This window comes from Oreochromis niloticus, linkage group LG15, assembly GCF_001858045.2.
Source record: "Oreochromis niloticus isolate F11D_XX linkage group LG15, O_niloticus_UMD_NMBU, whole genome shotgun sequence".
NCBI lineage: Eukaryota > Metazoa > Chordata > Actinopteri > Cichliformes > Cichlidae > Oreochromis > Oreochromis niloticus.
In genome coordinates, this window is record NC_031980.2 from 33,061,017 (window position 1) to 33,077,375 (window position 16,359).

Sequence of the window (16,359 nt, forward strand, 5' to 3'; positions counted from 1 at the left end):
GCGCAAAAGCACATATTCCTCCCACATACACTTGTCATTTTCCATGCTTTCAGGCGCTTGAACTGAGTTGGTCTCATTAACTTTCGGCTCCCGCCAAAATGAGGGGGAGGTATCTTAATTGCACATCATTAATTAAGCTGAATCATAAGAGTCTAACGGGTGATCTACTTATTAAAGTCCACCGAAAGGTTCAGTGCATTTAGTTGATTAGTTTGAAGACTGGGAACTCTTTCTAAACCCAAATACGAAGCCGTGATAGTTCGGACGCAATCAAAAAGCTCTATCAGTGAAGTTGTTTACCAGAAGCACCATCTGTCTCTCCGGGATACCGGTTTTACATGGCGCCGAATAATCTCGCGATAAATACTCGGAGGGCAGTTGTACTCACGAGATTGTCGTTTCGCGCGCTGATGATAAGCTCCAGTCACATTCCAGATTGACAACTCTGTTACCCAATTGACACGATGTGGTTAGAGAAAAGCAGCCAATGGTGAATCTGAACTGCGAGAGCAGGCGGGATATCAAAGTCTTGAAGAATAACTCATTGATCAATCTCCACCAAGGCATAGAGTTGGTCGTGCCATCCCTTCTAAGGAGTTAATTGGGGAAAACGTGCACGTTTTTCCTTAAAAGTCAATTTCTTGTTTTTGCTTGGACGGACAGACAGGTAAAGCAAATTTCAGCGTCTTTTAATTACTTTTTAAAAATTGTTCTCATTGATATATTCAGCCAGTCGCTAGCAAACTGAGGTTAGCTAACTTGGCAAAGTCCTACCTCCTTTCTTTTTGGCTTATTGCACCAAGTTACTCAGCCAGTCAAGTGTAAACGTCAAAATTAGTTAAATCTGATAATCATTGGGACAGTCTTAGAGCTATTTACTCTACTCTGGCTTCCTTTTGCTAATATAGTATTTAAAAGCTCTGTAAAATAAATTGTAACGTGGTTTGCTTTAAGCACTGATATGGGTGGGCGATGAACTTGTGAACTTTTAACTTGTTATCCTTCGGAACGTTCACATAATCTGAAACAAATGGTGTAAACTGAGTTAGCTTTGCAACTTCACTGCTTCTCTTTAAGAAAAACAAATAAGCTAACGTCGGGCTGTTTATTTTCCTGTTTGGCTGGATTGGTGTGGCATGACGTGAATCTCATTTTCCTCAGCATCTTTTAAACGTATTAATTTGCGTGGGCAAAATGGTACCCCTTGGATGGGAACAAGTAGTTTGTTTTCGAGGTTTTGACTTATGTTTTGTAGACTGCGGCTGGTTTATTTCGAGCCAGCAGAGCGAACAGGATCTCAGCTGAGAGCGCTGAAGTAAACGCGCAACCCCCGCTTAGCTGGCCCCTTGCTGTTTTGTAACAACAAAGGACGACATATGCGGGTAAAAAGCCACTGTAGTATTATAATAATCGGTTTAAAAGTACAGGCGAGTTGGTATTTGGGTATGTTTCATTGTCAGGGAGCGAAGGCACATTGTTGGCTAGCGCTCCCTCGCGTCCGGATGTGCTTTTAAAAGAACTGGGAGTGGCCTACAGCTCAGTTTCCCGCACTGTATTTAAATCAGCCCGTTCCCTCCCTTTTCTCATATTCTGTTGAAGTGACAGTGCTGACAGCAGTACAATGCACTGAGTAGGGAGGGAAACGGTCATATTTCTGCTGCTGGAGACAGTTTCGTCTTAACTTGTTGTGATCACTAAACAAAAACAGCCAATCCCTAGGGATGTGGATTCACCAGATGTGGTGTTTTGACAGTCCTCCACACAGCCTTTTAAGATGCAAATTCAGAATCACTGAAACTTTCTCAGTGAAGAAAAAAATATTCAGCAATGCGAAAGCAAACTAAAACGTAACATACAGTAAGAAAATCAATTAATATTTAGAAATATTTGTAAAGCATATGTTTATATGACTTACATAATCTGAACTAAAGCTCAAGTGATACTGGATGTATATGTCTGTGTGTATTTATTTTACGGAGCAATGGTCCTGATAAGGAAATACTGACTGGTAATTTCCATATAAGCACAGAGCATGATAGTTATATTTAAAAGGGGAAATGATGAGGTTGTTGTTTAACTTTCCAGCAATGTATTTAACAAATGAATAAGGTCCTTACTATGTAGAAAATGCCAAATTTAACAGCACCATCTGCTCCGCTGTTTGTATTCTGCTACATGTGCTGCAGACAGAGCTGCGATCATTGTAAATAGACTCGGGGCGCTCTCTGCTGGATAAACGAAGTAGTTGCGTTGATTCCAAAAATGAGCCCAGGCATATTTTTTGGTTCCTTATCTTATAACATATTTCTTGATACAATATATCTGTTATAGGCTGATATCAGTCCAGCCTTTGTCTGAATGTAACTCAAGTTGATGATAATTGTCTGTCTTCAGATATGTTATACAAATGCACATATCAACAGTTTGGTTTAGACCGAACACATTCTTTATTAATGAATGCAGCTAGCAGAGAAAATGACTGTCATAATTTTTTTTTCTCCAGTGTATGGCGAAACTGAAAGTTTGGTTCACACCTTCAGATCTGTCTAGATAAAGCTCAAATATGTACCATGTAGTACTATTCACTATGAAATGCAGTTAAATATAAAACGATTTGCAGATATGTTTTGGTTTTTCATTTAAACTTCAACCTACCACTGCAGAAAAAACAAGCATGGCACACACCTCACATTTCTGTTTGTACTATGAGAGTGTGTACTACTGCTGGATTAAAAGATGAAATGAAGTCTTTCAGGAAAGACTTGTTATTAGTGTGCTATCGAAAATAACTAGCTATAATGGGAGTGGTGTTTGATTGTTGACACAGGGCAGCTGCAATGTGGATTCAAGTGCGCACAATGGATGGGAAGGAAACCCATCGGGTGGATTCCCTGTCCAAACTCACCAAGGTGGATGAGCTGCGTCTCAAAATCATGGAGATCTTTAAGGTGGAGCCAGAGAGACAGAGACTCTTCTATCGGGGCAAGCAGGTGAGCCTGGTGTTAACAAATGACTTTATTACATTTTAGTGCAGTAGCTGAAGTGATCTCAGTGATGGTTGTAGCTCAGTTGTCAGCGCTGCTTTAGCATGTAGTCACAAACAAAATGTAAAATGCTATAAATGATATCTACAATTTTTTTTTTTTTTTTTTTTTTTTCCCTGTTTATATCAGATGGAAGATGGCCATACTATATTTGATTACAACGTAGGCCTAAATGACATCGTGCAGCTGCTTGTTAGGCAGCAGTTGCCCCCCGTTGATGTCGTCAAGAGTAAGGACAAAGAGGCAGAGCTCTCAGACTCTGATTCTGGCTGTGGCTCAACCCAGAGCGAGTGTGACAAGAGTTCGACTCATGGCGAGACAGAAGGTCAGACTGCAGGAACCTCTGCACAGACAAACTCCCCAGAACTCATCGACCCTGGATTTGGACTTTACAAGGTATGCGCTAAAGACTGGTCAAATTGAATGTGATGTGTATTAGTTCCTCTTTAAGCCAGCTGTGGTAGGATGGCGATACAATGTAGAACTACTACTACTGTGATGTTGTTTAAAATACATAAAGCTCAACAACAGATACTAAAAAAGACAATACAGAACAAACATGGCTAGAAATGCCTACATTAAAAAACAAACAAACCCAAAAACCAACCAAACAAAAAAAAAAAAACAAACCCAAAACACAGACCTCGACAAACAATAAAAAAAGACATGCAGGAAACGTATCAAGGTTGCCACTATATTTCTTCACAACTACTTGACATTGGCTCAGATAGTCTCAGGAACTGCCAAAAGCTTTTCATCGGGAGGTTGTGATGGGCTGTGCCCGATAAGCTCTGTATGTTACGTTCATGCCATTATGTGGTAAGCTGTGCAGATGTGGAAAACATGTTTATTTGAACTCTTAGTTCTCTTTATTTTTTGCAAAGTAATTGATTTTTTTAACACTTGTGTATGTGTAAAGTTGATGCTGTGTGCGTGTGTATGCATTGTGCTGCATATAAAATTGCACTTTGTATAGCTGTTTTAACTAATGAATGTGGGGAAAATCTGGCGGACGTTGATTGAAATCGCCTTTTCTCACAGTCAAGACACAGTGGGTGACAGACATGCATGTTGCTACTTGAGATTCTCATCTGATTTTAAAATTGACCTGAGAGAGCAGCAGGAGGCAAGATGCAACATGCTCCCCGACTGAGGCTAAGTTCAGTGTTGGGGTCACAGTGTTTCAGACATCTTTTCCCTTCTGGTAATATCTAGAAAAGTTTGGCGCTAAGAATTTTATTTTTATCTTTGAATACAAAAACAAAAAACACAAGATACATATATATGTGTGTGTGTGTGTGTGTGTGTGTGTGTGGAGAGAGAGAGATGGAATGAGTTTTGTTGACCAAGCTTCTAAAAGGACAGCGTGCGAAGGTTTAGTTTTACAAGACATCAAATGAGCCACTTTGTACTGAACTTAAACCATTTTTTGGGTGGGGAATATTCAAAAGACATTTTATGAATTATGCTGAAAAAGTGACTGCAGTTTTAAAGTGTCAAAAGTTTGCTAACTCTTGTTTTGTGTGTGTGTGTGTTTGAAGATCAATGAGCTGGTGGATGCGAGAGACTTGAACATGGGAGCATGGTTTGAGGCCCAGATTGTAAACGTTACCAAGACCACAAAGACGCCCAAAGAAGAGGCTGCAGAGGCAGAGCCAGCTGAGGAGATACTGTACCATGTCAAATACGAAGAGTAAGAATCATTTTTGGTACTAATGATTAATTTTTTATTTTTTTTCCCATCACATCACTTTATCAACGCAGTATTTGTCACGTAGCAGCACAGAGCAGAGTTTCTGTACTAATGGTCATCAGTCAGCAGTTTGCGCTCTGATTTTGGTTTTAGTGATCAGGAGTGGAGTGGGTGTTGTAATTCTACAAACTAACTTGTTGCAGCAGTGAAAATGTTAATTGAAAGATCTAAGAAGATGCAGCTAAATATACTAACAAATACATGAGTAAATAATGACGATTAATCCTCATGTCAATGTAAGCTACTTTAAAAGCTCTTCTCAAACACACTGGAGATCAAAACTGATGGTCCTGTTTAAATTTGATACTGCGAGCAATGCAGTTGTTACATTGAAGATTTTTTTTGTTTTTTACGGACTCTGAACTTTAAGTTCTCATTTTGCTCAGTGAGACACTACAATGGAACAGGTTTTCCCATTTGTTAAGTACAGTGTATATAAAGGGCAGGCATTGCTCTGTAGATCTGTGACTTGATTGAAAGGTGCTCTTGTTTATTAGATGGCAAGCACATTAGTGTTGGAGGGAACATTCATGTGAGTCGTGTATTGGTTCAAACTTGCTGCATTGACTACTGGTCCTTACTATTCAGACATGTTTTGTATGTTTTGGCCATGCTGCAGCACTGCTTGTCTTTGAATTGCAAAATCATTCATCGCTTTTACTTTCACAGCTATCCGGAGAATGGTGTGATTCAGCTGCTGGCAAAGGATGTTCGGCCACGTGCTCGTACGGTGTACCAGTGGCACCAGCTGGAGCCAGGAATGGTTGTCATGCTTAACTACAACCCCGATGAGCCCAAGGAACGTGGCTACTGGTATGATGCTGAGATCCAGAGGAAGCGGGAGACGCGCACCCAGCGAGAGATCTATGCTAAGATTATCCTTGGGTAAGGCCATCGTTGCATATAAGTTGGAGTTGTTGTGCTTTGTAGCATCTGTTACGACTTGTCATATATAAGAACATTTCACTGGCTGTGGTAGATGATAAACATTTTCTTTAAGGTCTGTTGTAACAGTATCTCATAGTTTGGTTTTTGAATGCCACAGCAGCAGGTGTGTAGAAGCTAATTTCCTGCTGTGGTATCAGTGGATGCCACTGAAACAATTTTTGACAGTTTAACCAACTGTGTGTATGATTGTTTGGAGTATAAATGGCTTTCATTAACATTACGTCTGATTAATGTATCTGATATCAAACGGGTTTGGTTTTGTGTTGGTGACGACCTAAACTATAGCTAACCTTTTTGTTCGTGCATCGGGAGCTTCCTGTTATCCTCATGTTTGTCATTTCTTTTGCCTTTTGTTTAAGCTTGGACAACATGGAAAGCATTAGGAAGTTAGATTATATTGTTTGACTATTCTAACAGCTTCCTCTTTGTTTTTTTTTGTTTTGTTTTGTGTGTTTGTTTCTTTTTTGTTTTGGTTTTTTTAAATGTAGTGATGCTGGTGACTCTCTTAATGACTGCCGCATCATGTTTGTCACTGAAATCTACAAAATTGAGGAGCCTGGCTCGTTGAGTGACGCCCCCGCTGGATCTGAGAGTCCACTAAAAAGTGGGTTTTAAATCTGCATTTTTTTTTTTTAATTGCAAAGATGTGTAGCAGTAGTCATAATCTAGAAATCTGAACTTAACCTTTCACTAAGGAATGTTGCAGAATGAAATGAAATGCATAATCAAAATGAATGCAATCTTCAGGATCAAATGGACCTGAGTGCAAGCACTGTAAGGATGATCCCAAAAAGAACTGTCGCTGGTGTAACTGCCACATCTGCGGCATCAAGCAGGATCCTGACAAACAGCTGCTGTGCGATGAATGTGACATGGCCTATCACACCTACTGTCTGAATCCTCCACTCACCACCATCCCTGAGGATGAGGACTGGTGGGTAGAATCAGAAATCCAGCATTCATTTAAAATTGAACAGAGCCACAAAGTCATCAAATGTTAGAATGGAAGACTTGGAAGATTATCATCAGTGTGTCAGGGTCGACTTTACCTTTTACCTTACATTTCGCAGGTATTGCCCAGGTTGTCGTAATGATGTCAGTGAGGTTGTGCTGGCTGGAGAGAAGCTGAAGGAGAGCAAGAAGAAAGCTAAGATGGCTTCTGCCAGCTCCTCGAGCCAAAGGGACTGGGGCAAGGTGAGTGCTGCCACAATGTGAATCTTAATCTTGTCAGCTTTTTTTTTTTTTTTTTTTTTTTTCCCCCCCTTTCTTTCTCGTTATGGGAATGACAATTAAACATCATATAAATGATTTGCTTTATTTCCTGTGTTAGGGTATGGCCTGTGTCGGTCGAACCAAACAGTGCACCATTGTCCCATCCAATCACTACGGCCCAATCCCTGGCGTTCCTGTCGGTTCCCTATGGAAGTTCAGAGTCCAGGTCTGCTTTTTTCTTTTTTTTCTTCCCCCCCACCCTTTCCTTCCTCACTATGTGGCTTGTCATTGTTTGTGATGACTTGTACCCTGGATTAATAATGGTATAATAATATAATAATAATAATAACGGTTTAATTTCTTTCCCACCCTTAGGTGAGTGAATCTGGTGTTCATAGGCCTCACGTAGCTGGAATTCACGGCAGGAGCAATGATGGTGCCTATTCTCTGGTCCTGGCAGGAGGCTATGAGGATGATGTGGTATGTTTTTGTATGTTCTTTAAAGAAACACAAAGTAGTGAGAACATGTTACTTGGGGGGGGGAAGGAAAGGAAAGGTTGCTACTTGCTGTTTGTTTTGATCAAAATGCTGTCAAATAATATTGCTTTTCAAGTATTAGCACTCATATTTTTAAAACATTGTATTTATTTTATGCAACAGCCTGATGACAAACTTTGTGAACTTAAGTGTGTTTAATATCTGTGGTGCTTCTTAAACTATAGGATGATGGTAATGAGTTCACCTACACCGGCTCTGGTGGGCGAGATCTGTCAGGAAACAAGAGGACTGCGGAGCAATCATGCGATCAGACACTTACACACATGAACCGGTATGACAAGGCTATAAAAACTCACTGGTCTTAATATTCAAGTTGTCTGCTTAGATCTTCCTTTGCATATGTAAATCATCTGCTTTTGGGCCTCATCAGGGCGCTGGCTCTCAACTGCAATGTCCCCGTCAATGACAAAAATGGAGCAGAAGCCAAAAACTGGAAGGCAGGCAAACCGGTTAGAGTAGTACGCAGCTGCAAGGGACGCAAGCACAGTAAATACTGCCCCGAGGAAGGGAACCGATACGATGGAATATATAAGGTATGAAGGAAAACTAGAATTTCTTTTTTGCCTTTGGTAAATCAGCAGTGATTTCACAATATTGCAACTGTTTTAGTTTTACTTGAGATCTTTATCTTCCTTTAGGTGGTAAAGTACTGGCCAGACAAAGGCAAATCAGGCTTTTTGGTCTGGCGGTATCTGCTGAAGCGTGATGATGACGAGCCAGCACCGTGGACCAGAGAAGGCAAGGAACGCATCAAGAAGCTGGGTCTCACCATGCAGGTAGAGATGATTAGATTATATTGTCCATACAATTTTTTTTTTCGTTTCCTTTCAGCAATGGTGGATATTTTTAGTACTTGGTATGATGCTGGATGGAATAAACATCATGTTCTTCTGTATTTTGTTGAGAAAATGAGCTTCTGCATTACTAAAAATATTAAGTATAATGTAATACACTTAATGAAGCCTTGTAAGTAAATACGTTACATCTTAGATGTTTTCAATTCATTAATTACCTGCTGACTGTTACATATTGTTGTAGTGTAAACTAATAAAAACAACTTTTATTGTTCCAGTATCCTGCAGGCTATCAGAAAGAGAAAGAGAACAAAAATGAAGTGGAAGAGGAGGCGACACCCAGCAAGGCTAAAAGGAAGAGAAAATCTCAGGGCAGCGGTATGTTGTTTGTCTATGTGGAAGTTGGTAATGTCAGAACTGTGCTTTCTGTAGTTGGAAAATATCAAAAACATGATATTGCTCAAAGGGATGATTATTTTCCCTGGGTCCAGATGACACTTTAATGTATTTGACATTGTTTTTATGTAGCAGCTTAACTAAAATTGGATCCTAGAAGCTGTTTATTAATGAAAAATGTCTTTGTTTCTCTCAGAATCCTCAAAGACCTCACCAGCCAAAACTCCTAAGAAAGTCAAGGTAGAGATGTACAAGCTGTCCCAGGAACAAAAGGCACTCATCAAAAACGACAAGCTAAACAAGAAGCTGTGGGATGAAGCCATGGAGTCACTGTCACTTGGACCGGTAAGGATAAGAATATCTGTACATTTGTTCAAATTACCACAATGTTTTAATTGTTTGTTTGTTTTTTTGTAAATATTTACTGAAGTTACTATTTGGGAAAGTGCTTGTATGAATGGGTGAATGTGCTTTGATGCTCAAAAGTGCTTTATAAAAACCAATTCACTTTACCAATATTATTGGTTTGTGTGACAGTGGGCTGCTGGGTGGAACCACACTGTGCTTTGCCAGTGTAATCACTTGCAAATTTCAAACCTATGTGGATAGTAAATGCAACTTGAAATAAGAAGCCTGTGTTCCTCTGTAAAACAAAAACCACTGAAACTGTCTATGAAACTGATCTGAAATTTTGTTTTGTTTTTTTCTGCAGAAATTCTTGAACAAAGTTGAAGAAGTTTTCCTCTGCATTTGCTGCCAAGAAGTGGTCTATCAGCCCATCACCACAGAGTGCCAACACAATGTCTGCAGGGTAAGAAACTACTAATTTCCCAAATCTAGAGTTGTTGCTCTAATAAATTTACCACTTGGTAATATTTATTCTGGAGTACGTAGTAGAGATCATGTTTAAATTTTGTGTCATAGTAGATAACAGTAACAGCTAAAACTGGTTTAATTTTGCTAGAAATTGGGTCAAGGTCATTTTAAATGTGAAAATCAGTAAACACTTTTATAGAAAATTGAGATGAATATAGAGTAATATAAAATCTTCAAACCTCTACTACTAGGCCTTCAGGAAACATGAGTAACTAGGTTGGTTAATCATTTGACCTTAAAACCTTTATTGTTAGCATCCATGGTAAAAGTTGACCTTGGAAAAAATTCCAAGAAATCATCATTGAGTAATATATCACTTGCTGTATGACACACTATGTTTGCAATATGATGCCCAACAATATCAGCGACTCCATTACAGGCCGACATCATCACGTTATAATGGGGGGGGGAACAAACAGACTGACGTTATAATAAATTAAAGTATGCCCCTTGCCTTGCCTTTCAGGGGTGCTCTTGTTACTTTAGCTTTAAACTTTTACATGTTAACTTTTGTAGTCCTTAGTTGTCATGTAGTAAACTACATAACAGAATAATGTTGAGTCAAATAAAGCAGACTACAAAGCATTTATTAGTAATGGAGGTCACAAAGTTTGTTGCACTAGCTGTGACATTTTATGGATTCATTCACTGATGGTACCTCCTGTAGCACCATTGCAGGTTGAATTTCTTCAGCTGCTACAGGAGGTACATCCTCTGCTGCTTTCCTGATGAAGGAGCTGATTAGGTCTCATGTTTAGGTCCTGAGAGATTAAATTTCCCAGAATAGGAAAGACTTGATAGTGTCCACTGGCAGTGATGCATGATGATGGGTCTAATGGGCTGGATTCTTCCTGAAGTCCCATTATCGCCACAGTTTTGACAACTCCTGGTTGTTTTCTCCGCACCAGGTCACTAGATTGTCAGACTCCTCCTTATCACAGCCTGATTAGGGTGGTGTCGTCTGAGAACATTAGAAATTTGGCAGACTGGCTGGAGGTGCAGCTGTTTGCCGTATGGAGTGAGGTATTATAATGGGGAAGAGCCCAGGTGCCTGCTGTATTGTGAATGGTGAAGGGGGTGGAACTGGATTGCTGAGAATGTTGACAGACTCTATATGGATGTTTTTAATGAGTGATGTTACGAAAACCTATTGTATTGCAGTGATAGCATTTGTTGTGTTTGTGCTTAGAGTATCTTTTTGACCTACTAACACCTCTGATAAATGTATCACAAACTGTTATTTAACGAAACCTGCTATTGTTTAACAAAAACTTGTTCTACTTTTTCCCCTCCAGGAATGCCTTCAGCGGTCCTTCAAAGCAGAGGTGTACACCTGCCCGGCCTGCAGGCATGACCTGGGCAAGAACTACTCCATGTCAGTCAACAAATCCCTGCAAGACATTCTAAATCAGTTTTTCCCAGGGTACAGCAACGGGCGATGATCATTGGTGCTACTTATTCAGCCCTCGAGGAAATGAGACGTAAACTGTAAGGGCCGTTTTCAGTAGAGGCAATAAAGAATCAGTTTCTTTTAATATATTCTATGATTATAAAACTGCAATATTTGTGGACTTCAATAATATCATTTTCACCTTGGATCTGCAATGATGTGGTGTTAAAGATAAATTTAAAAATCCCTTTAACTGGCTGTACCCTTACTCCATTAATACCTTCAATCTCGACTTTTTTTCTTTTTTTTTAATTCCAAGTGCTTCAATCTATTTCATTAACTAATGCTAATGTTATCCATGATGTAAATTGTGTCTTTTTAAACTAAATATCTCCGTGTTTAGCTCTTTTTTAAAGAGGATGTTAAGTGGTTAAGCCGTTCTGCCCAACTTGTTTGAAGATTTTTATTTTTTATTTTTTTTATTTTTTTGTAATTATTCGAGGATTTTATTATCATCCAGTCTGTTCTGCTTTGCTGTGAGGTCGGCCCTCATTTTGGTGCAATTTGTCTTAATTCTGATCATGCAGTTGAGATTTTAAAAAGTTTTTGTTTTTCCTGGCATGATTACATGATTAAAATCTCACTGTTTCTCTTAGATATAGATGATATACAAGTGCAAACTGACCCAGATCAGTTTTGTGTTCCTGCACTTGAAGACTCTGAGGCCAGGTAGCCTAGTCATCAGATGTTGGATTTTCTAGCTATACCGGTTCCCTGAATGTTTTCATACAGGAATGTTTCTAGCTGTATATTAAGTTTGTAAAAGTTGTTATGAATTTGATAAAACATTCAGATGCCAAACGTGATAGATTACTAAAGAAATGTTATCCTCTGGCATAGATTTGGATATCCCTTGTTTTGAAAAGGTTCACTTTATTAAAGTCCAAAGAAAAAGCGGTGTTTAACCAAGAGTGTAATGTAGACCTCCCATCTATCAAGCTCTCTAGATGTCCCTGACAGGTAAATGTATTGGTCTAGAAAATTGTATTTTTCTTACAGTTCAAAGTGTACTTTTCATCTTTTTATAATCTTATTTCTACCATCTATGTAGGGGGTGTTCAGTCAGCCTTTTGTGTCTCCAGCGGTCACCTGTGTTATCTGACCTCATTTAAGGAAAAAAACAAAAACAAAAAAAAACAGGAAATGCTTGATTTACATGTTAAGGAAATTCCACACGCTGATCCTGAAATTCAACTCAACTGAATTTTACTTGCCTTTGTCTTTTCTTTTCTTTTCTTTTTCTTTCTTTTTTTTTTTTTAAATGCAGTTCAGTGAGTTTCAGCAGCAGTGTGTTATTTATCCACGTGCCAGCACTTCAGGTTTTGATGGAGATACAAATATTTGCATAGACTGGGAAATGTATATTTTCTGAAATTGTATAATTTTTTTTTTTTTTAGTCTGATGTAGTTTTGATATGTAGTTTTAGAATTGCACATATTTTGTGCAGAATGTTTGTCAATGCATTTTCAGTGTTATTCAATAAAGTAAAAAATTTGACACGTGTGTTTTTTGGGGGAAAATCTTTACCTTTTTCACAGTTTTTACTTAAAGTAGGAATTAAAACGAAAAACAATGTTCAAAATTGATATGTGACTTTACATTTAATTGTAATGTCATGATGGGAAGCTATCCTAACACTAACAATTGGATATGCAACTTTAAAAGTCATACAGGTGTAGTCAGGACGGCTGAACGTGTTTATCCCTGCTCTGAGGGTGTTTTCTTTTTCTCTTGGCCAGCGGAGCATAGCAACCTTCAGGAAACCCGGCAGTGTGTACGTGCGTGACGTGCACATTGGTTGCGTGAGAGCCATAGAAACCATGGAGTAGTAAACGTCGAATTTAATTGGTTCCTCTGTTTCGATAACAAAGTAAACCAATCATATGTTTCCTAATATCCGTCCGTCACGTGTTTAAACCAATCAAAAGGCAGAGTTGGTGAAAGTAGGCGCGTCCTCAACGACAAGCCCAGCTAGCTAATGCTAGAAGAAAATCGATCCAGGGAATCGGTACTAAACGAAACTAAAACGACTGAACGAAACAGGGACAGGGCTATAGTTTGCCGCAGGAGGTAATATTTCCTTAGTTATATTTATTTTAGTAAATTGCAGAGACCATATTCTCGTCTATCCATGGAGTGTGTTCCGTCGTTGTTGTTTTGTTTTTTTTTCCCTTCTAAATGCAGATATGGAAGTAGCTAAGCAGAAGCTAGCCAGCGTTGGCTAGGAATACATTTACGTCAGGACACGATGATATGTAGCTCCTTAAAATGAAATGGTTGATATGTGCATATGTGCAACTTGCTGCTGTTGCATTAAGCGATTATACGGGCAGTGCATTTTACTGACCTTAAAGAGCTTCGGCTGCCTTTCTTTTGTTCACTATGTGGGTTAAAATGCTAATAGTTATTGGCAGTTGTGCAGGGCTATGGTCGCCTTTAGCAGTAGCTGCCAATAATAAGTTGACACTATGCAACCGAGCAGCATCGTTTTACACTTACAAAGCCAAAGCCGTGAAAGAACCATCTGGGTAACTGATATATTTTATGAGTTTTAGCCTCTTGAGGGGACTGCTTGCTGCACAGTTGAATTAAGTTTTAGGCCTACATGGAGTTAAAGGCCCCTATTTGTTGTGATGAGCCAGCTGGGGGTCATGTGGCCTCCATTCACTTTAGTAGGTCAGTCCCAGTTAGAAAGAGGGTCCCTGCGTCTAAAGCAGTTAGTCATTGGAAAGATGTAATAAATCCTTTTCCAATCAGTCAGAATTAATTTTAAAGGTAAAACTAGTTTGAAATGGTTGCCCTGGGCTTTGAAGAAATGAATGCTTTGAAACGTGTTATGAAATGTCTCGGTCACTGAGTAGTTGTGTTTACGAGGATTATATGTCAATTTCAGCAAAGCAAACTTACTGTTAGCTCCTTTTTTTCGTTCATCTCAAACTTGTCTGCTGCTTAAGGTTACAACACATTTCTTCATATGCACTGTGGGCTTTTGTGCTTCATGCAAACGAAGCGCAATTTGCATTATCTCGTGTCAGAAAGTCGGAGTGGGAAGTACACTACTGCTGTTTTAACCTCGTGGGCGTAAGATCTGTTTGAAGTTGTGAATGAGGATAATGCAAAGCACATTTAGCAATGCAGCAGTGTGTATCTTTTAGTGCATGTGCAGCGCTGAAAATGGTTACTGTTCCCTGACTCACCAAACATAAAGCTAAAACTCTTCTATAACCGTGATAGAACAGTGAACATGCTGTCTGTAGCGCAGATGGGGACAGTCACTGCAAAGTTGTGAATTGAATTGCACACGTGTTGTTCACAGTGCCACAGTTGATCTTTCAGCAGATATTAACTTCCTATCAACAGGGTGTTTGTTAGCCTTATTAGGTAGTTGTTTGGAGATGGCAAAATCAGATGATCCCTCGAGTAAACTGTAATATAATGCAGCCATAACTTCCTATAAAAAAAAAAAAAGAAAGAAATGCACCTTTTAAGGAACATGGATGCATTGATCACTGATATTGTCTATGTTAATATGTACAACATGATTAATGAATACAGAGTCACATAAGTGATGGATCAATTAGGATCAGGTTATTGTTATTCTAAATGTAAAAGCTCAAATTCTTTATTTGTATTTATTTATTTTGATCTTAAAACATCACACTTGCACAATTACTGGCTGGATACAATTTTCTGCCATGAGGCACTGGTGGTAGTGCATTATAAAGGCTCAACCAACCAGTGAAAATATTACTTAAAGGTTTAGTTAGTCCAACAAAAATCACAATGTCCCGTCAATTAATCCAAAGTCTCACCCGTAAATGTTGTCTGGCCGTGGGGCAGCGACTTGCAAATGGGAGAGGTGGTCGGGGTAGGTACTCTCCACCAATACAAACTGCTTAGGTACTTTACGCTCTGTCTATTTATCCGCTGCTGCTGTTGAGAGGACAGTGAATGATTTTTATCTTATTAAAACAATTGAATGTAAGGGGACTGCTGGCAGCTTAATAGGTAAAGCTTTTAACAGATGTTTTGAAATGGTTATAACAATATGTTAATTAGCTAAACTGAAGGCTGTAGGTTTTGTCTTACACAGAACCAAAAAAACCCTAAATCATAGTATTAGAACTTGGCTTGAAAATGTAAACAGTGGTAATTAAAAATGCTTCTGAATATTCAAAAACACTGATATAAAGTGAAAGTGCAGACGAAAGAAGATGGTTTAGAGTGAGTTTTTTTTGTAGTTTAAATGAAGTTTAGTGCTAGCTACTTTCTGGTGTTTATTTTCACATTTGGATTTGAAAAAGTCTGTGGTAAGCCTTAAGAGAATGAGAGCCATTGAATTTGTTTGACACAAGATTTGACAAGATGCAGAAGTGACACTTTTAAAATGTAGGTTAGGAAGTGCCTTCAGTAATGTTATGATCAAGAACACCCATATTTGGTGAAGGAAGTGGACAGGTTTGCTTTTTTGTGTTAACAGCTGTGTAGATTGCACTCAGATTGAGTTGTTCGGTCTTGTTTATTTTTAAAATCAATCTTTTAATTTTCCATATTTTTTTTCAGTATTTAATTTTTTGTTTTTATTTAAATGTACAAAACTAATCACGCATTGTTGTCAGAAAGTTGGATTTTTCGTTTTTAGAAAAATATTTTTAAAACATAGATTTCTTTCCCTTGCAGTTTTGTCTAATTTGCCTTTGCAAAGTTCTCTGTAATTTGAATGCATTTGAGGCAGACTGTGTGTGCCCTGAACACCACTGATTTCCTCTTTAGGTTTACCTGCAATCTTTCCGAGAGCCAATGGCTACCGACATGCCCATGGAAGATGTGTTGGGTCCTCACCCCGCCCCAGCCTCTTCCACTCCTCCTGACCCAGCGTTTCCCCCTACTCTCAGCTCAAATGAAGCCCAAAACCAGATTCCCACTCTGGAGCCAGCAATAGCTGAAAACCTGAATAAAGTGGTAATCTCAGAACAAAATGCTGCTCCACACCCCAATCCAGCTCAGCCCGCAGACCCAAATGTGGCCCCAGAACTTGTTCCAGGTGCTGAGGTGCCTCCGGGCCCTTTGCTGCCCCCCCTGCCGCCAGCTGCTGCCAAGAACCCCAGCTGCAAGATCATGACTTTCAGGCCCACAATGGAGGAGTTCAAAGACTTTGCCAAATACATCGCCTACATGGAGAGTCAAGGAGCTCATCGCGCTGGCCTGGCAAAGGTGAGTTCAGTACACAGGCACACACATATATGTACCCACATATCCACTGCAGTCTTCTTTCTAGATGTTTATGGTTTTAGTGAAGTCTTGCTGTTACATTTTGTGCGTCTCTT

General features: G+C 39.2%; 2 protein-coding genes across 2 annotated transcripts in view; both read left to right on the top strand.

Annotated features, from left to right (window-relative positions):
- Positions 1–514: 514 nt before the first annotated feature.
- Positions 515–12,529, top strand: uhrf1 (ubiquitin-like with PHD and ring finger domains 1). Its single transcript, XM_005453971.4, has 17 exons — positions 515–667; positions 2,828–2,990; positions 3,174–3,440; positions 4,586–4,737; positions 5,467–5,682; positions 6,234–6,349; positions 6,493–6,679; positions 6,816–6,939; positions 7,076–7,183; positions 7,333–7,437; positions 7,680–7,786; positions 7,886–8,048; positions 8,154–8,291; positions 8,588–8,687; positions 8,902–9,050; positions 9,418–9,516; positions 10,877–12,529. The coding sequence occupies exons 2-17, from the start codon at positions 2,838–2,840 to the stop codon at positions 11,021–11,023; spliced, it is 2,331 nt and encodes a 776-aa protein (XP_005454028.1). The 5' UTR covers positions 515–667; positions 2,828–2,837; the 3' UTR covers positions 11,024–12,529.
- A 417-nt stretch (positions 12,530–12,946) lies between these two features.
- kdm4b (lysine (K)-specific demethylase 4B) overlaps positions 12,947–16,359 on the top strand; it is a 41,837-nt gene continuing 38,424 nt past the window's right edge. Inside the window, exons 1-2 of the mRNA XM_005453970.4 lie at positions 12,947–13,102; positions 15,806–16,246. Coding sequence (XP_005454027.1) covers positions 15,833–16,246 — 414 coding nt within the window. The 5' untranslated portion in view covers positions 12,947–13,102; positions 15,806–15,832. The remainder of the gene's footprint in view (positions 13,103–15,805; positions 16,247–16,359) is intronic.

Coding starts and splice junctions, on each gene's coding strand:
- uhrf1 (XM_005453971.4), top strand. CDS start 2,838: ATGTGGATTCAAGTGCGCACAATGGATGGGAAGGAAACCCATCGGGTG. Junction 6,680..6,815: donor ATCCCTGAGGATGAGGACTG/GTGGGTAGAATC, acceptor TACATTTCGCAG/GTATTGCCCAGGTTGTCGTA. Junction 7,787..7,885: donor ACACTTACACACATGAACCG/GTATGACAAGGC, acceptor GGGCCTCATCAG/GGCGCTGGCTCTCAACTGCA.